Source organism: Symsagittifera roscoffensis, chromosome 1 (genome assembly GCF_963678635.1).
Source record: "Symsagittifera roscoffensis chromosome 1, txSymRosc1.1, whole genome shotgun sequence".
Lineage (NCBI taxonomy): Eukaryota > Metazoa > Xenacoelomorpha > Acoela > Convolutidae > Symsagittifera > Symsagittifera roscoffensis.
Genome location: NC_087062.1, coordinates 17,719,617 through 17,739,558, shown reverse-complemented (window position 1 = coordinate 17,739,558; position 19,942 = coordinate 17,719,617). Strand labels below are relative to the sequence as shown.

The following is a 19,942-nucleotide window of genomic DNA, read 5'->3' as shown; positions in this document are numbered from 1 at the left end:
ACTGGCTTGCTACGCAGAAAACGTAGAAACCACGCTCACGCTCAAGTAATACAAAATATCTCTTTAAATAAATACCCCCTCCTCCCACCCCAAAAGGGAGGGGGCAGTTAACAAGTTCCGACGCAAAACATTTGCGATAAAATGAGATCACAAAATTTTTTTTCTTTCATGCAAATTGAAGAAGCCAGAAGAGAAAAATTGGGCTTGCTTAACAGTCTAAAAATTTCGAGTAAACTGCCAGTTTTACCCTAACGAAAACAGCAATACTGATTTTATCCGACCGGAACTAGATAAACACTCTTTACTTCAAAACTATAGCAATAAATAAGAGCATGACATCGCGCAGACCGCAAATTGACACGTTTTCCCCAGGAGAGTCAATTCTTCAGAGTTGTTTTTTTCTTCAGACAAATTTCGACTTTTTACCTGGCCATTTTTGACGGAATTTCTTTTATATTGTTTTATATCATTGTTGTCTTGCGCTTAAATTTTAAAGGATATTTCTCCTGTGATCATTTTTCGTAAAGTTATGGGGGTTTAAAGATTTCCATTTTGGCCAATTTGGGACAATAAACGCGCGATATATTTCGCGCTATTAACGCGTTAGCGTAGATTTAATCCGTCTTAAAAATTGTTCCAAATTGCTTGAAAGAAACTTATTTGCCATAATTAATTTGTTACAATGAGCGAAATCTGTTCTTTTGTACTTTATATGGCGTGTGGGGGGATGATTTCATATAAAAATTTCAAATTTAAGAATTTTTTTTTTCATTTTATTTTTTTTACATTTAATTTTTTTTATGTTCCTACTGCTCCATAAACCTTAAAAGGCAGTGGGAACATTCAGGGCTTCGCCCTGATACGAGCAGTCTTGTTTGCTTTCAAGTTTGAGGAGACAATACGTTTATGAAACTTTGATCATATTATATGCTTATTTAGTATGGAATATCAATCAAAGGTTATTCGATACGTTTTATCATAATCATGACGATCGGATTATATACACAAACTTCATTTCTTTGAATTCACTTTTTTAAATCATAGTTTGGCCTTTTAATTTTTTTGTTATCATAACAGTAATTTGACTTATAAATACCAACTAATTCTTAGATAAACTATTACTAACATCGATCTCAATAAAAATGTTCATGACAAATATCTTGCCTTGCACTGATCCGCAATAAAAATACCGGCATTGCTTTGCTGTTTCAGCAATCAGTTTCACTTGATTGTAGACGTATTTTAGATGGAGTACACTGTAAAGTGTAGTGTTCCAGCTGCATTGACCGTTACAATCCGACCTGGGTCATCCAAAAAATCATCTACGTTTGGCCTTTGTTTTTTGTTTTTAAACAATTGAATGGTTTTGCGTCCAAAGCCAATTTGATAGAGTTGTCTTTTTTATGGTGATAAGTACTGGGGCAATCTAATGGTTTTTAGATTCCCCTTGTGGGTTAAACAGTTTCTTACATTTCATGTTGAGTTTTTGTTTTCAACCTTTCGACTGCTCGCACAAAGTAATCAACAAACTGTGCTTAAAGATTTAATTGTTCCGCTGAGATTTCGTCTTCTTTGAAAGCTCCATTTTTGGTTTCACAGTTGCATAGTTCTGAAAAGAAAGTGGACTCCCTGTATCGAATTTCATATTAATTATCTGGTTATCAATTCTGACCGACGCCGTAAATGATTTGGTTGTTTTATGGTTAGGGTCCCTGCGGATATCAAATTTTTGAACATTTGAGTCATGGTTCCATTTTTATGAACCTCATTTTCATTTTGCAGTCTGTTCTCCATGCATCGTTCGATCTGTGTCATCGATGTAGTTTTTGGCTCTTTTGACATCATTTCAAATTCATCTTAATAATCAAATTCTTGTGTCAGTTACATTCTTCATCCGAACTTTCCCTATCCTCAGTCAGTTTGTTATCTCGTTAGAACGGTCACAATTTTGCAAAATTATTTGGCTTATTCAATTTTTTCATGATTTTCTCATAGCAGAACATTTCTTTAAATGTCCCTCTGAAAGAATTGGCCGCATCTGTTGCACGGTTTTTTTTCTCAGCTGGGTCTACTCGTGTTTCTACGATCCTTCTAAACTGGTTTCTATTCGGTTTTTTCGTGTACAGATATCATTAACCCTCTGCTGTTACAGATTCTTGTTTTCATCTTTTTGGGCGATCCCGCGGAATGACGTGTACTGGCAGTAACCGCATTCGATTTTTGAAATGCCAGAGTAGTCTGTTTATTCGACTCAATTTTCCAAGCTTTTTCGAGCACTACATCTGGCGATAGTGTTTCATACCTCAACGTATCCTGCAGCACTGCATTTCTCAATTTTGAAATGATTATACCTCTCAACAACTCGTCTTCAAGAGTACCGAGCTTAGACCCTACTGTTTGTGCAGTCAATGCAGCGTGGAACGATTCCAATGTATAACCTGCATCCTGTGATCTGTTGAAAAACTTGTATTGTAACGTTTTTCATATTTTGAAAAGATTTTTGCGCCAATACGGCTATTTCTTCGAATCCTAGCGTTGATATCTCCACGTGTAGGCTTTTTGTATAAATCGTTTCTTCCTCTCTTTTTCTAGTGCTAAGTGTAACATCAATTTTTATTTTTTTGGACCTCGTTATGATAGTGTAACTTCTATACTAATCGTTTTTGGACATCCACCCACCTCAAAACCGCTAGCGAGAGTGGGAAGGCAGACACCTCGTTTTTGCTTTTTACAGGGATCGTGCTCCTGGTATTATGCTTATATCTGTCGACCAACTTACTTCATGCGGGTGGGAAAAAAATCTTAATAAGAAAATAAGAAGAGGCACTTTTCGTGTGGAGAAAAGATAGAATAATGAGCGTTTTCCTGAGGGAGAAAGTATTTGCCCCTTTAAGACTGCTGCTCCATTCTACTCAAAAGGAATTTTCCTATTACAAGTGAGACTATATCTGCTGTCTTTTTGGCCCAAAACAGTTCAAAATTCATGTCTTTTCGGTTATATCCCCTAAACGATAAAAAATTAAAGTTGAACTCTTAATCACAAATCTGGATCAATATAGTCAAAAAATTATTTAGGTTATTTTGGTGGAGACTCAGGTTTATCTAATGTAGTGGCAAATTCCACACAAACTGTGTTCCCGAGTCCAAAATGTGTTCCCGAATGTTGCTTGTTTTGCAATTTTGCAACTTTCGGGGTTGAATTCAATGCTCTCAATCCCGGATCGGTATCAGGATTAACAAGAATTGCGTTTGCTTCATTTTCATACTTTTAATTTTTGAGCTGCAATTCCAAAAACCCCCATTTTATGCTTGATCGAGAAGACCCCAAGTTTCTTTGAGCACGAAGACGAAATAACTTTAATTTTTTTTTAAATTTGCGGAGTATGGCGCAATTATACAGGTTTTTATTAGAACATATTAATTTTTTCCACAAACCACATGTAACAAATCTCCGTTTAACTTCATTGTGAAACTCCTTTTTCCATTTTTACTATTCATTTCGGCTCTTCAGATCAAGCTATTGTTTCTCAACAACGTCTAAACTCTGCCCCTTTTTTCATCTTGCTTTCACTTTTAGACGTGCAGCTTTACTTCGATATGTGAAATTTATTTGCAAAACATTTACCAACATAATCCATTCCTTAATTTCATTACAAAAACCTGGTAAAGTAGTTAAATTCATTTTTCCATTTGCAATCTAGGTATGAGTCTGGTTATGCTGAAATGTATTCTTCTTTTTCTACAATTATTTTGGCATCTTGGTTCGCCAACTTATTCGACCTTCAAAGAAGAATCACCTGCAAATGATGTTGATGATGTTGAGATTGCAAGTTCCAAAAACGGATCTTCGTCCAAGGTGATGAAGTCTGGCTATGTGTGTGAAGTGGCCAACAGGAACTGGTGTGAGATATTGGAGCTAAAATGGGTCCAGGAGAAAACAAGGAAGGCACAGTAAGATTACAAACAAGTTCTATTCCTATTATCTGAAAGTTTTCCAAGGGGAAAATTCAATAAAAAATTAATATGTACTCAGCGCCCTTTTTCAGATAGTTATCGAAATCATAAGCCAATGACTTAAGCTCAATTTTTTTTCAAGCATAACCATTTTTTCAAAAAACTATGGGTTTCAAAGTTATCAATTTACCAAATATGGCAAAAAATGAGCAAAACTTCTAAACTTCTATAAGCGAATCTATTCAAAATGCTAATGGTTTTCAAGAAATAAAATAAACTAACTCATAAACCATTCCAAATTAAACTGAGACAAGTTAATTCTCAAATCAGTTTGACATATTTCAAATTGAACTAGGGACCTAGTATTGCTCTAGTTGACGCCTAATTTATTGTGAAACTAATTGTGGAGGTTCAATTTTCGAAAAAAAATCCGATAAATTAAAAATCAATCGAAACATTTATGGCCTCGGCATGATACGAAAAGTCGTTGTTGTTCCGACTCTCTGGGAAAATGACGGATAATGTACAGACTTAGACAATTGAAACTCAATATCTTTCAAGAAAATTTTGCAAAAAGAGACAACTCGTGTAAAACATGTAAGAAAATAATTTTTTCGTTTATTCTAAATGTTAAACAAAAAAACGGTAAAACATCAAAGCGTTTTTGGCGCCAATTTTTTGATATAAAGAGGTTTTACTAATTAAAATTTGATGAAAAAGCTATCAGCTGCAAAATTAGATTATCGTTTTGATAGTTTTTACGAGTCTTGCATCTTTTGTTCCAATTTGTTTTAATGTGAATCAAAAACTTAGAAGAGAGCGCAAAACGCAAAGGAACAACCATACAGAGTCTCTTAAAGTGTGCTTCTTTCGTTTTGCGTAAGCTACTTGGCGCAAAATACAAGAATTAAGACTGCCATTTCACAAGACAAAAACTTAAGAAAGAAGGTACATTCATATATTGCGCTGGCTCCCATTCCTGAATGCGACTTGAAGTTGGCACTAGAAATTCTCTACGCAACAACAGCTGAGAATGAGCACCTTTGGTCATATCTGAACAATTGCAACAGAGGACATTCTTAAATTTTTAAAAACTATCAAAACAACGATCTAACTTTGTAGCTGGAAGCTCTTTCATTTGACTTTTATCTGTAAACCCTTTCCTAGCAAGAATTTTTTGATGCCGCAAAGGCTTTGATGTTCTATCGTTTCTTTTGTTCCACAATCAGATTAAATGGGAATTTTTTGTTCTAACGAGTTTTATACGACTTGTCTTTTTTCGCAGGTTGTCTTTTTAAAAGTATTTCTGTGAGTTGTCTTTTGTACTGCGAATTGGCGCGGTACCATGATATTATTGCCCTGGGATCAAATAAGAAAAAAAATCGTTTCTAAGGTGAACTTTTCTAAGGTTATGGACAATATGTTGGCGAATCCACTTTCCAAATTTTGGTTGCCAACTGTTCCAAAAGTTCCAGCATTCGGTATTATTTTGCGAGATTGTTTTTTGAACAACTGTAAAAAAAATTGTTAATGCGCGTTCGGTGCCAATATACACACAATTTGAGTGGTGGGAAAACAGCAACTTCTACTAGTCTTCGAGTTATGCAGCAGCCGGATATTGATTATACAAAAAAGTATATCCGTAAGTTATAAAACATATATCCGGAAGCCTGAATAACGATCATCAAAATGACCTGTTTCTGAAGCATATCTTAAATTTGACAATTTTTCATATATTCTCTAACAAATTGCATATAATTTCTGTAGATCGCCATAGGATATTAATTTTCAGGTTTCAGGTGTCAAGCGGATATTCGTAGCAAAATTGAAAGACGACATTTTGTACCAAGCGTCAAATTGTAGCACACGACAATTTACAGCAACGATCCTTTCTAATTGAGGAGATTACAGAATGTCGCAAAAAGAACCAAATAATTTCCAAGAGATTTTGTGGTTTTGAAAAACAGCGGTTAAATTGTGAGCTTAAATTTAACCTTAACTATAAGAATATATGCTGGTCAAAATTATATAAGAGGCTTTTTCTGTTGTTTGTTTTTAAAGAATTCTGGCAAATCAGTTACTTTTTGACAATAAAACACCTTAATCCTTTGACACAAGAAAGCATAAAACTTCAGCATATATCAGAAAAAAAACATTGAACCTTAGCCGCCACAACAAAACAAACAAGTAAATGCGATTGGCGATTTGAGAAAACGCCGTGTAAAGCTACTGTTGCCACCGTTGGAGTTGAAATGGTCAGGATATCCGGAGAGCTTGGTCACAAACATGTTCCATTCGAGTAAAAAGTTCAAAAATGAATTAGGTTTTTTGACAAATTTCACACTGGGCTATTTTTAACTTTGATATTTAAATTTTATCTAAATTCCAATTAGTTTTTAAGCGTTGATTTAGTATGACCAGTAGACCAAAAACCGTGCTTTTCTGTGGAAAAAATTGATCTAACCCAGCGAAACTGAAAAAATCCCTAACAGGTTGTTTTTATTAAAGACTGAGGGTAGTTGAGGGGTGTCAGATTTTTTTTTGCTCTTTTATAAAACTATGAAGTTTTAGGCTCAAACGTGTTATCAAACAGAAAAAAAAAATCAAAAATTATATCTCCTTAAATCAATTAAGTGAAAACCGCTAATGATTTTATGAGGATGACTTTAACGAGGAGGGATCAGAAATTTTTGGACCTGTTATAAAAGTATGAACTTAGTATATATTTTTTAAGGAATATTAATATTTGAATTTAATGCATTACTTTGAATCAAGCAAAAGCTTGATTAACTAATTACTTAACTCCTCGCTACCTAAAATGTAAGTTCAATAATTAGTTCATAATCCATTACCTAAAATGTATTAGTTAACTTTTTTAGGGAGGACTTTTTTGAGTTCCTGAAACTGACTCTTGAGAGCCGTGCATACGACAGGCAAATGCGCCCCAGTTACGCCACTGATAAAGGTCAGACCTAATCAACGGCTTCTCTTGGTTATATTAACTAATATTTTAAAACTAATACAAAAGGTTTAAAGGCTTGAAAATTATAATTTGTTCGTTCAATGGGGTCAAAACGGTCAGTCATTTTTGTTTGTTCAGCGTTGGCAGGGAGTGACAAAGTGAAGATCAGTGTGTACGTGATGTCTCTCGGGCCAGCCTCAGAGTCAGAAATGGTAAAAACGACAAAATTAACTCTTTTTTAGCATTGTCGTAGAGAGAAACGGCCATGTTTTTCTCTGACTTCAGTGCTTAAGTTTCTCCTAAAAGCTAAAGAATCCTAAAAACACAATTCAATTAACCCTCTAAAAGCCACTAAAGACGCCTCTAAGACTTCGCTAAATACTCCTTAATTGAGCACAGTTTTACCCATTGATTGCTAACCCTTGATTTTAAGATTCATAAAAATCCTTCAGCAATTGCAGTTCTTACCGAATCAAGCGTTATTCTTCACAAACCTCTCCACCGCTTCAAAAATGAGCTGAAAAGGTGCTGTTGTTTCGTACTATTACTAACTATTTTTTCCAGAGTCTGATCCAGGATCTGTATATGACGCAGATATGGACTGACCCAAGACTCCGCTACCCGACTGCCTCATGGACTGACCCAAGACTCCGCTACCCGACTGCCTCCCAAACTGACCTCGACCTGGACTCTAACTTCTCATCTTTTTCCTCTCCCCCGTTGGACATCTCAGTGTCTGTTCACACAGACATGGTGCGCAAACTCTGGACTCCGGAACTTTACTTCAGGCAAACTGAATTTATTTATTTTCAATTTATTTCTTTTTTGATTCTCATAATGGCTGATTGTCACTGAAACTGACCAAGGGTATTTCCAATTTTCAAAAAAAAAAATTAAATAATTCTAGTGCGACATCTCGGGCCTTGTTTCCTGAGCGGTGCGCAAAATTTGGTTGTGCGTGCTGCCGTTTAGCCATGCGACAAACTGGACTAAAATCCTTAAAATACATATCTGGAGTTCTCTGATTTGAAATTATTGTCGGTTCTTTTAATCATATCATTTTAGAAATGGACTGCACACCGAAATAGCTCGTACTCACGAGGACAAAATTGGAACTATTATGAAAATAAAGTCTTCGGGAGAAATTACTCTTGTGGAAAGGCAAGTACTCTTGATTCAAATCTCAGTTTGATTTTACTTTCGTTAAAGAAAGATAATTTTGGATAAAAGGATGAAGCACTAATATATCACGTGATTCATCAAATTGGTATTGTCTTTATCATACATTCGCTACCCATTTTGTTCAAAGGGTTCAATTGCAATATTTGCCCCAAAAAATTAAGAAAAAAACAACATTTTTGTAATTTAACAGGTTTTTCCTGAAGACAGCTTGTCCCATGCAGTTGTCTTACTTTCCCTTCGACTACCAAATATGCGAACTGGAAATTTGTCCACGTGAGTTTGCTTACTAAACATTTTTATGGAGTGTAGTACGTACATAGTTTCAAAACAGTGAAGTTTGCACTTTGAATTCAGTTTTAAACCTCATACTTTCAATAAACAGCTCTGAGGTCAAGCAAAAGAGAAAATTTGTTTATTACACTGGCCAAGATATAACTTGATTTATCAATTTGCTTTTAATATTGCTACTTTTTCTACAGAACAATTCAAGAGAAAAACAATTCCACCGAGACATGGGTTATTATTTTAAAAAATGAAACAAGAACTGCCATTTGCTGTGCAATTAGCACAAAAAGCTCCAACCACATTTATTTTTGAAACAGTCGTTTCGTTTTTCAATTTGGGATAGTTTTTTTGAGCGTGGTTTTCTACAACTTCAAAATACCTTTGCAAAATTTTAAACAAAAAAGGAAACTAAAAACATTTAAAAAAAAAAAATCTAAAGTTTTTTCAATTTTTTTCAGATTCATGCTTCTGAGCTCATGCAATTTTAAGTATTGGGGAAACGCTAAACTAAAATTTGAAAACTAGTTTTTTCATATTAATTTTTTAATTTTTTAAAATCCCAATTAAATTAAGTTATTTTTGCTCGCTCTACTCGCTTAAACTAGAAAAAAATGCAAACAATTCAAACCGATTTTTCTCGTTACTAAAATATTTCTTTTTTAAAATTCTTTTTTAGATATCGACCGACTGACGACTGAAAAAAGTGTGATAAATTAAATTATTTGACCTTTTTGATTAGTTATTTATGGTACTGGTTTTGCGTGGAAAAAATGCTGAGACACAACCGAATGTTGAATTTCTCCCCATTTTCAGAATAGCTAGTTGAGCCACAATAGTCAAATTTCTAGAACTTTGTTAGCAAAACACCTATCGACAATTTCCAACGTTTTTGAAACTTATCGGTCAACATTTCTCTAAGAAGGCTGTTAATAATTTTGAGATTTTGAGATTTTTTATTCGCAGATGGCTCTAAAAAGCTCCAAAAAATAAGTTTTTTTGGAGTTCAAAAAAATTTTCATGGCTGCTTTTTCTATAATAAGCCTGCTCACTTGCTAGCAGGCTTATTGCCGAAGAAAGCCATCTTCTATAATAAGCCTAAAGAAGCAGCCATGAAATTTTTTTGAACTCATGGCTGCTTCTTCCATGAGTTCAAAAGAAAGAAGCAGCCATGAGTTCATAACTCATGGCTGCTTTTTTAGGCTGCAGATTCTTTTCTTTTCATTGCAATAAAATTAACTTTTGAGCTTTTCTGCGTCTTTTCGGAGTCAAAACCTTCAAAAATTCAGAAAACTGCAAAAAAAATTGAAAAAGTTTTTGATTTTTTTTAATTCTTTTTTTGTTTTTCTTATCATTTTTCTTCAAGAAATGGCGTCTAAATTGCGTATTTTACTATCACTGTCAAATATGCCTAAGCTCTAGTTTTTCGCTTAGATCCTTTTATCTCACCACGCAGAAAAAACGACACTAATTTGTATTTTTTTGTAAACTTTTTTTGTGTTTTTTTGAGTCTATGGTCGGAACACTCTGTGCTACTTGCTCAGTAACCGGTTATTCTAGTTTTCTATAGAATTGTGGAATAAGCATTTTCCATGGTAGGGAATTATAAGACAAGCGTTTTTTGTCAACCAGGATAGTTATTGTTCTGTTTTTTTTTGATCAGTTGGATTTGACGACGCTGAGATCTCTCTGAAGTGGAATGCGGTAGCCATAACACACCAGGAGATCATCATGTCCCAATTCGACTTCCTCAGCCACAACACCTCTGTCAGGGAATTCAAAATCAAGTCAAGTCAGTGCATTTAGAATTTATCGTTGAAATAGTATCTTAATTGCCAATGTACAAGCTTTTTCTTAGATAGCGGTCGTAAATCAAGGCCAGAGTTTTTTGTTAAAAAAGGTTTCATTTCTTTTTTGATTTCGTTGAGGTTGACCATTCTTTAACATTACCAATTCGAACAACCCTTTTTGGCCAAACTTGTGCGCCACTGGCGATTTTTCAAAAAAAATGGCAGATAAACTTTTCAGGAGTTTTTAGAATTTTTTCACCGGCGCGGTCTCCTCATCAAATTTGGAGTATAATGACTCCAGAGGTGGTTTTAAGGAAAATTTAGAGCTTCGGCAGACGAAAAATGGAGATCAAATTCACTCCTGACTTTAATACTGTTCTTGTAATCAGTTTTTTGATAAAAGCTTTTAACATGGTAGTTTTTCAGTGGACGAGGCGCAGACGGAATTAGTGTTGCAGTATCTGCTGAAGAGACAGACCACCTACTACGTGGGCCAGATATTCTTACCATCCCTCTGGATCGTCATCATATCCTGGACCACTTTCTACATCAATCCGTCAGTCGAATGATTTTTCTAAATTATGTCCTCTTTCTATGTTATTTTGAAGCCCTTCATAAACAAAGTCTTTTTTTTTAAATTTAATTTACCATCTACATTACAACAGTAATGAATACTATTATAAGGCATGGAGGGTGACCCAAAGAGAATTTCATCCCATCGAGTGGGACACCTCGAGAACTTAAAGAGCAGAGACATAAAGTCTCCAGAGTGGGCATCAATTAAAGAGCAGTTTGTGTAAGAATTCATTATCAAAAATATAATTATGGAAAAAAGATTCCTGAAAACGGTTCAGTTCTGATTTATTTAATTCGAAAAAATCTTTTGGAAGTAAACTATTCTGAAAAACAAAACTATATGCTATGCTATTGCAGAATTTCATGGCGTTTGATTTAAAAGCTATATTTGTAATTTGTTTTTTAGTCTTGCTGCGGGTGTGAGGAAGCCTTTCTAGGCTCGATAAACTCAAAAAACTCTTCTTATCGGGGCATCTTAAAATTCAAATAATTCTTTGAAGAGAGACTTCAGAAACATATTAAAGACTGAATAAATTTTGTTTTCACTCATATATTGGGTTATTGGTTCAAATTTGCGTTTGAAGAATATAGCCCGCGTGATGCGTTTTTGTAGTTTTAAAATTGAATCGAGATGAGTTTTATATGTATTGCCATAAATAAGAATACCATATTGAATTACGGATTGAGCATATGCTCTGTAGAACAACAGAAGACTTGCTTTCGGAAAAACGACATTTGTAAACTATTCCACAGAAAGTTGATAACTTTTTAACAATGCCACATATATGTTGCTTAAAACTCAGTTTATTGTCAATTTTTAATCCCAAATATTTAACAGGCAATTGGTAGTTCGATTGAAAATTATCTCCAAATACATTGATCATTTCAACATTTTTACCGAAACTCATAAAAACGCTCTTTTTACAGTTGATTGTCAGGCCATTACAATCAATCCATTTTTCAATATTTTTCATTTCGTTTTCAAATTTATTTGTCCTTATTGTAGTTGAATAACATAAAGTTGTATCATCTGCATATAAAACTGGTTTAATTGTATTACAAACAATCGGAAGATCATTAATAAAGATTAGAAACAACAGAGGTCCTAAAACAGAACCCTGCGGAACGCCACATGTTAAATGTTCTATGCGAGATTCTTTTTGGTCAAAAGCAACATATTGTTTGCGATCAGTTAAATAAATCCGGATAAGTTTGTTCAGTTTACCCCTTATTCCATACTTATCTAACTTAAGAATAAGTAGCTCATGGTTTATTGTATCAAAAGCTTTTTGGAAATCGATGAAAAATGTTTCTCCGTAACGGCGTTTATCAATAACTTCTCGAATGAACTCGTTAAATTCTAATAAAGCATCAGCGCAACTTTTTTTAGGTTGAAATCCGTATTGCTCTGGTGTGAGAATTCGATATTTTCTTAGAAACTTATACATTTTGCCAAAAATGATCTTTTCAAAAACCTTGCTTATCGAATTGAGTAAACTTATTGGTCTATAGCTTTCTGGTAGTTGACAATTACCATCTTCATAAAACGGAAGCACCTTTGCAATTTTTAATGCATTCGGGTACGTTCCTTGCTTTATACATTGATTAAATAACTTTGACAAAGGTTCGCTAATAACCGTCGACGAGAGTTTCAAAATTTGATTATTTATACCATCCGGACCTGAAGACCCCTTATTTTTAATAAGAATAATTGTATCAAAAACTTCTTTTGTTGTTATTTCCTGAAAAACCATTGAATTAGGTACAGATTTAACATGCCTTAAGGCAATTTTATGATTGACTTTTTTACCACTTAATTTATTACCAATTTGTGCGAAAAACTGATTGAAGACATCAGCTTCGACTTCTATTTTGGCAGATGTTTTGCTTTGTATGAAATCGTTATATGCCTGAAAAATACTTTTATTGTTTTTCGATTTTTCGATTTTTTGTTGGTAAAATTTTAGTTTCGAATTTCTTATTGGCGATGTGGTTAAATTTCGGGACAATTTATATTTCTCTAAATTTGTCGGAGTTGGATCAATTATCCATTTTTTGTAGAACATAATTCTCTTTTGCATTTGCTTTTTAATATCCTGGGTAATCCAAGTTGGTTTTGCTTTATCATTCACCTGAGATAATGGGCAAAATTTATCTAAAATACGTGTTAAGCTATTTACAATGTAAGTTATCTGCTCATCAGCGTTTAGTGAACTTTGCTTTTTATTGAGTTTTTCATGTAGTAAGAAAAGGAAATCCGTCAGGTTTTTGTCATTTTTCAATGGATTTATGTTTGGGAAAACGCTCTGTGTTTTAATGTCATTTTTACTTTTAAAGTCATCAATTTCAAGTAAAATTGAGTAATGGTCACTGATTACAGTTTTTAAAGTATTTATTTTGTTCAAACTAGACTTGGTAAAAATATAGTCAATACAAGACAGACTTGAAGATGTAACACGTGTGGGTTCAAAGTTGCGTTGGAGAAACCCATATGAGTTCATTAATGTCAAAAAATTCTCACTAGTGATTAAAGCATCAAGTGAATCTATGTTAAAATCACCACATATTATTGTTTGGTTTTTCCAAGTAGCCACCGTATCCAGGAAAGGTTCTAGCTTTTCAAAAAAATCGTTTAGTGCAGAAGATGGTTTTCTATACAAAACAATAAAATTTTTCGAATGTTTTTCATTTTTAACAGATATAGCTAGAAACTCAAGATCTGATTCCAATTGCAATTTTGACACCTTTAAATCCGATCTAACAAAAAATGCACAACCACCTCCGCGAGTACCTTTTCTGTTAGTAGTTATTATAGGTTGGTAGCCTTTAACTGAATAAATTGATAAGGGATCATTGTCCGTTAGCCATGTCTCGCAAAGGGCTATTATTGGTGGCTTAACCTCAAAGTCGTCACTAAGAATTTTTACTTCATCATAATGACATCGCAAAGATCTAAAATTCAAGAAAAAAAGAAAACTGCTATTTAATACGCCCACTTGTCTCCCCTCTAGGAGTTCTCGATAATATAATTTACTCATTTATCAACAAAAATAAGAAACAGAAAAAATTAGGCGCTGACTTGCAAGCCACGCTCAAAAATTCTTGTATGCTTCATCAATCCCAACCCCATAGAGCATGCAAGAATGTATGAATAACTATGAACCTTCCTCGTAGGGATTTACAACATATTCTGAAAGAGTTTTTCTGTTTTTGCATAATTGCTCCAATAATTGTTCTCCTTCTTGCTCTGGGGAGTCACGTAATTGCTTCAGAATAAATTTAACATTCTCCGCCCGTTGAATATTATTTGCTCTGATTGGTGTCGTATTTCTTTCATAATCAGATACACTATAATTTTCCGTAGATTTTCCAGTTTTCGACTGAAATTTGTCAGATTTCTTAGTCGCTAAGTGTTTCATATCATCAATCGCCTTTTTCGAACTAACGGGAAAAGATTTGTAAATTCCTCTGTCGTCCATTTTAAACATTTTAACCTGACAATTCTGACTGGTATTTACAAGACCCAAATCATCAGCGTACTGTTTGAGTAGACGGTCTGCCGGTGGAAGCCTTTCCTTGAGAAAAATTTGTTTGTTATTATTCGGGTTTCGAATGTTAGCCAACCAAGATTTTCTGTTGTAGATTTCACTTTTTCCCCTAAACATAAAAATTTAACTATCACAGCTGGGGGATAATTGATATTTTTCCACGTTCCAAGCAAGTGACAGGCTTTAAAATTACTCGGGCTAGTTTTATACTGAAGAAATTGGGCCAAAAAATCGCATACCTGATGTGACAACGGTACCTGATTTTTTACTATTGGCAGGTTCTCCAAAATTAGGCAATCCTTAGAAGAATACCTTTCCTGTGCAGATACTCTTTGCTCCAAATCATCCACTTTGTTCTCAAGATCTAGAATAATCTCATCCTTTTTGCCCAGATCCGTCAATAATTTATCGAAAATCTGTCTCACATTGGTGTCGGAAATCTTTTCCAGCATCGAGGAATACATATCTTTCTCAAAACGTGATCCCATGTTAAAGGCACTCTCAGTTAAATACATAAGTTTGGAATTAGTAGTAAAGAAATTTCACACGTAAAGAAAGAATTGAGAAATTCGAAGCAAAACAATTTGTTTAAACGCAGCAAGAAAAAGCGACTATTCAGCGCTGCTCATTTCGTTTTCTGTGATTCAGCGCTGCTCAAGTCTGAACTCCAAAATGTGTTTTTTTTTTCGTGAAAACTAATTAATACCCAGGGGCGTTTCTAGAATTTTTGTTCGAAAGCATTTTCTAAAAAGATTCAAATTTTTGTCGACTTTTTTGCAACCAAGCTGATTTTCAAGGCTCTCCAAAAAAACTTGCGTTTGTCCAGCGCGCGCTCCGGCCTCAAAATGATGTATTGGCGTGCCCCACTCTTAATCAATTGTTTTTACCCAGCTTACACACAAATGACAAATATAAGGTGATTCTGAATGGTCGCAAGTTGTTTTATCTGAAGGTCGGGAATCTCCGAGATCTTAAGCTTCGAGAATCCTATAAACAAATGTCTCTTTTTGTATCATTGTTTGCGACACTTTGTCCTTTCAGAGAGGCGGTTGCAGCGCGCACTTCCATCGCCCTCACATGTGCCTTGAGCATGATGACCTTGACCACTGGGTGCATAGGGAGTCTTCCTTCCAGTCATGGCTGCACCCCTGTGGGTATCTACCTGTCCACCTGCTTCCTGTTCGTGTTCGCCGCACTAATCGAGTTTGCATTTGCCACATTCGTCCAAACACACTTAAAGGTGATATCAAAAATCAAGCGAAAGTCTTGTTCATTAAAGGGGCACCTCCATCTTTCAATTTAATGAGATGCAAGGTCCCTTAACGCGTGTCGAGAAATGGTCTTAAATTGTTTAAACGTTCAAGTATAAAGTCCCTTGTGTTTAAAATGGTAAAAACTTTCTAGACAGTATTTCATCATTGCAGCTCATTTCTATTTGCTCAATGTAACGGCTATTGCCAGGCTCGGATCTATTCATTATAAAGGCTCAGTCATTATAAAGTAAGCAAAGTGAAAAACCATTTTTCTAGAAAAATGAGTAGAAACGAAAATTAATACAAAAAAAATTTCAAAAATTTGTTCAATTTTTTTTTCAGGTTTTTGAATTTTCGAAGTTTTTGATTCCAAAAATGCGCTAAAATACTCAAAATACTTTTTTTAATCGGATAAAACTAAGTTCTAACGTTTTAAATTTAGCTATTGTTAGCTTTTAATCCATTAAAATAAGCTATTATAAGCCTGCTCGCTCGCTTTATTAGCTCGGATTAAGACGAAAAACCAAAAGTTTCAAACCGGTTTTTCTCGACACTGGGAAATTTTTTCTAAAAAGTCAGAAGAAAAACGGGCCAAAATGACGGTTTAGGGCACTCTTAGAAAAACTTAGGGCACTCTGGCATGCAGCATTTCTTTGGCATGTGCTCCCAGTTAAATCAGTCTAAATTGGCGCCAAAAATGTACCCTTAGGAATTTTTGACCAAAATAGATGTCGAAATGCTTTAAAAAAAACTTATGACAAAAAAATTGTTCTTTTTTTTGCTATACTTAATTTTAGTTCATGTAATGAAAAAAATTTTAAGAGTCGGTCGGCCCAAAATAAATAAAATCTAGTACCAAATGGTTTGATCAAAAATCGTGTCTCCCTTCAACTCAGTATGAATTAAGCTAAAGACGCCCTCGGAGATAAATACCCACGGGCGGTCAAGCTAAAAATATATGTCATAATTTAGTGGTCAGGGTTCGCATTTCTGGTACCAATGGGTCGAAATCCTAAGGATAATGTCACGCCTGTAGCATATGCGGCAAATCCTAAGGGGAATGTCACGCCCGTAGCGTATGCGGCAATCATAGCGTATAGCGCAATTGGATTGACTCAGAAAGCATTCCACATTGAAGCAATCTGATTAACCCAAAATTTGCGGTAGAATTGTGGGGAGGAGCAGATTTTGAATTGGTTGAAAGGTTTTCAGTTTTTTGCAAAATAAATTACCGGGGAAAAATAAAAATTTGAGCGTTCAAAGGGTAGCCCTGACCGTGTTTGAACATTTCCGGCAGCCAAATTTAAGCCAATTGTATAAATAGACAATTCAGCCAAAACCCGAGGCATTTTGTCTTGATCCAGTCAGACAAATTAAAATTTAGAGGTCCAAGCTGATCAAAAATTCGCGCTTTTAAACTAGATTGTTTAATGAGTATTAGTTTTTAACCAATGAAAAACTATTTTTCGTTTTTACAAGGTACACTTTGCGTTTAACAAGCCTAAGCATTGTTGATTGATCCCCTATAAATTCTAGATTCTCATTGCGAGTACAAAAGATTAGCTTCATTCACAAATATCATTAACACGTTGATCTAATGTGAAGTGTGTCAATCCCCACGTGGAAAATATACAGCGCTGATTTAAATTAACTGGACAAAACGAGCTAAACTTGAAAATTAAAACGCGTTTTTCTCAAACTGGGTTGAGTTTATGTGAACATTTATGAAGACAAAACTTGCTTAAAATTTTAACAGAATTAATATGGTTTAATTTGTTTTGCGAAATTCGGGCTCAAAAAATTTTACCCCAAAAATGGGTCATTTTGGCTTTTCTTAGTTAATCAAAAATAACGCCAAAAATACCCAGTCGATCACAGACATATTTATATCAAAGTGAGCTCCCTACATAGCCCAACAAACTTTAAGAAATGTATAATCTCCAAAAAATTGTATAAGTTAATTTAATTTTGTTTGATAGACAAAAAAGGTCGTTTTTACTATAAAAAACACCAACTACTTATTTAAAAACAAATTTTAAACGATTTACAAATTTTTTTGGAGAACATACCCTTCTTAACGTTTATTGGGCTATATAAAGGGCTCACTTTGATATAATTATGTCTATGATCGACTGGATATTTTTGGTGTAGTTTTTGATTAACTAAGAAAAGCCAAAATGACCCATTTTTGGGGTAAAATTTTGGGCCCGAATTTCGCAAAACAAATTACACCATACTAATTCTGCTAAAATTTAAAGCAACTTTCGTCTTCATAAATTTTGACATAATCTCAAATTGGGTTGAGTTTATGTAAAAATTTATGAAGACAAAACTTGCTTTAAATTTTAGCAGAATTAAAATGGTGTAATTTGTTTTGCGAAATTCGGGCCCAAAATTTTACCCCAAAAATGGGTAATTTTGGCTTTTCTTAGTTAATCAAAAACTACACCAAAAATATCCAGTCGATCACAGACATAATTATATCAAGGTGAGCCCCTTATATAGCCCAACAAACGTTAAGAAGGGTTTGTTCTCCAAAAATTTTGTAAATCGTTTAAAAAGTGTTTTTAAATAAGTAGTTGGCGTTTTTTATAGTAAAAACGACCTATTTTGTCTATCAAACAAAATTAAATTAACTTATACAATTTTTTGGAGATTATTCATTCGTTAAAGTTTGTTGGGCTATGTAAGGAGCTCACTTTGATATAAATATTTCTGTGATCGACTGGGTATTTTTGGCGCTACTTTTGATTAACTAAGAAAAGCCAAAATGACCCGTTTTTGGGGTAAAATTTTTTTAGCCCGAATTTCGCAAAACAAATTAAACCATATTAATTCTGTTAAATTTTTAAGCAAGTTTTGTCTTGCTTTAAATGTTCACATAAACTCAACCCAGTTTGAGAAAAACGCGTTTTAAATTTCAAGTTTAACGCGTTTTGTCCGGTTAATTTAAATTAGCACTGTATCTCTTCACACATGATTTTTGATGACGAGAAAAAAAACATTGAAACAAGGCCGCATTGTTTGGCAATGAATTGGAAAGCTTAGAAGAGCAAATAATTGCTTGTTAGTTCCCCGGGTTTTCTCGGAAAATGTTTGTTTGCGTACAAAATTCGATTTGCGCTTGAAAAAAAAACAAAAAAAAAATTTTTGGGGCAAATTTTCAAAATTACTTAAAAAAATTTTTGTGTCGTATATGGAAATTGTATGGTATGCATTTTTTTTCAAAAAAAAATTAAAATCAGTTTTTTTTGTCACCAGTCTGTTCAACTGTTCTCAAAAAGCCGCAGAAATGGTTGATTTTTTTTCTATTGTTTTTCGAAAATGTATGAAAATTGTATGACAAGCATTTTCCCCATACACTTGATGTATGGAATTGTATGATAATGATTTTTGTTGTATGGAATTGTATGATAAGCATTTTCGGTGTATGGAGGTCAACCCGGGTTACTGTTTGTTGTCTGCCAAGCCCATTCATTTTCTTCAATTTAATCTTTTTGACGAACGTCTCCGGCTAAAACGTCTCAATAAATTTGACTGAAGATAAAATGTCTTTGACCGGGCACCTCGCCCCCATACGCCTAACACCCCCCCCCCCCTCCTCCTCCTCCCATACGCGTAGCCGTGTCATTTTATAATTCTAAAAGTTTTTGATTTCAGCACAAAGCAGTCAAAAACATCAGGAAACAATCACGGCCTGATTTCAATCGGAGCCATCAATCTCTGAAAGAAGACATGAAACTGCAAACTTTAACCCGCCGATCTGTTCTGTTCGATTCAAACTTACGGTCAACTCAAACTCGAGATGCAGTTCAGGTTCAAATTCCACAAATCAACAGCAACTCATGCTGGCACTTAATGGGATCAAACCCTGTTAAAATTGATGTTTACAGTCGCTTTTTGTACCCGCTTGCTTTCATTCTGTTCAACGTAGTTTTCTGGATTTTGACAATGAACTCGACCAAACAATATAACAAGGAGGTCGCACATTTAGTCGCGGAAGTTCAAAATGATCTTTAAATATTCAGTTTGTAGACTTAATTTTGTCTATTTTGTTTTATAAATCATAATTGATAGTTTTGTGAATAAATCTAATTTAACAGTTCGTTTGATAACTGTTCTAAACACATATAAGCTCACAGATATGTCTTCCAAGTTATGTTTTCCAATTTTTTGCCAGCCCAAATTTTTTGAAATGATCTACAACTGTGAGATTTTTTTCTACAACCAAGATCTCATCTACATCAGGATATCTTTTCCAATTTTCCCGTTCTGAAATTTTTGAGAAGAATGAATATATATCTTAAGTGCTTTCAGTCCTAAACACCCTCCTAATCTCCCAATATTCTTCAAACTTAAATTCTAGTTTTACATTTGAACATTGGTAACTTTTTT

At 34.3% G+C, this 19,942-nt stretch overlaps 2 protein-coding genes across 2 annotated transcripts in view; one reads left to right on the top strand and one right to left on the bottom strand.

Moving 5' to 3' along the window:
• The window catches only part of LOC134839427 (calcium/calmodulin-dependent protein kinase type II delta chain-like), a 472,172-nt gene that overhangs the window by 377,691 nt on the left and 74,539 nt on the right, over positions 1–19,942 (bottom strand). The gene's annotated exons all lie outside the window — the stretch shown is intronic.
• LOC134850401 (gamma-aminobutyric acid receptor subunit alpha-6-like) lies at positions 1,116–19,653 on the top strand. Its single transcript, XM_063866595.1, has 10 exons — positions 1,116–3,951; positions 6,834–6,919; positions 7,055–7,128; positions 7,481–7,704; positions 7,982–8,077; positions 8,289–8,371; positions 10,044–10,172; positions 10,597–10,726; positions 15,336–15,534; positions 19,208–19,653. Exons 1-10 carry the CDS (start codon positions 3,704–3,706, stop codon positions 19,565–19,567), a joined length of 1,629 nt encoding a protein of 542 aa, XP_063722665.1. The 5' UTR covers positions 1,116–3,703; the 3' UTR covers positions 19,568–19,653.

Bases quoted from the DNA above. Each gene is read 5' to 3' on its own strand.
- LOC134850401 (XM_063866595.1), top strand. From the start codon at position 3,704: ATGAGTCTGGTTATGCTGAAATGTATTCTTCTTTTTCTACAATTATTT. The intron at 6,920-7,054 runs GTCAGACCTAAT...TTGTTTGTTCAG, and splicing joins CAGTTACGCCACTGATAAAG to CGTTGGCAGGGAGTGACAAA. The intron at 8,078-8,288 runs GCAAGTACTCTT...GTAATTTAACAG, and splicing joins GAAATTACTCTTGTGGAAAG to GTTTTTCCTGAAGACAGCTT.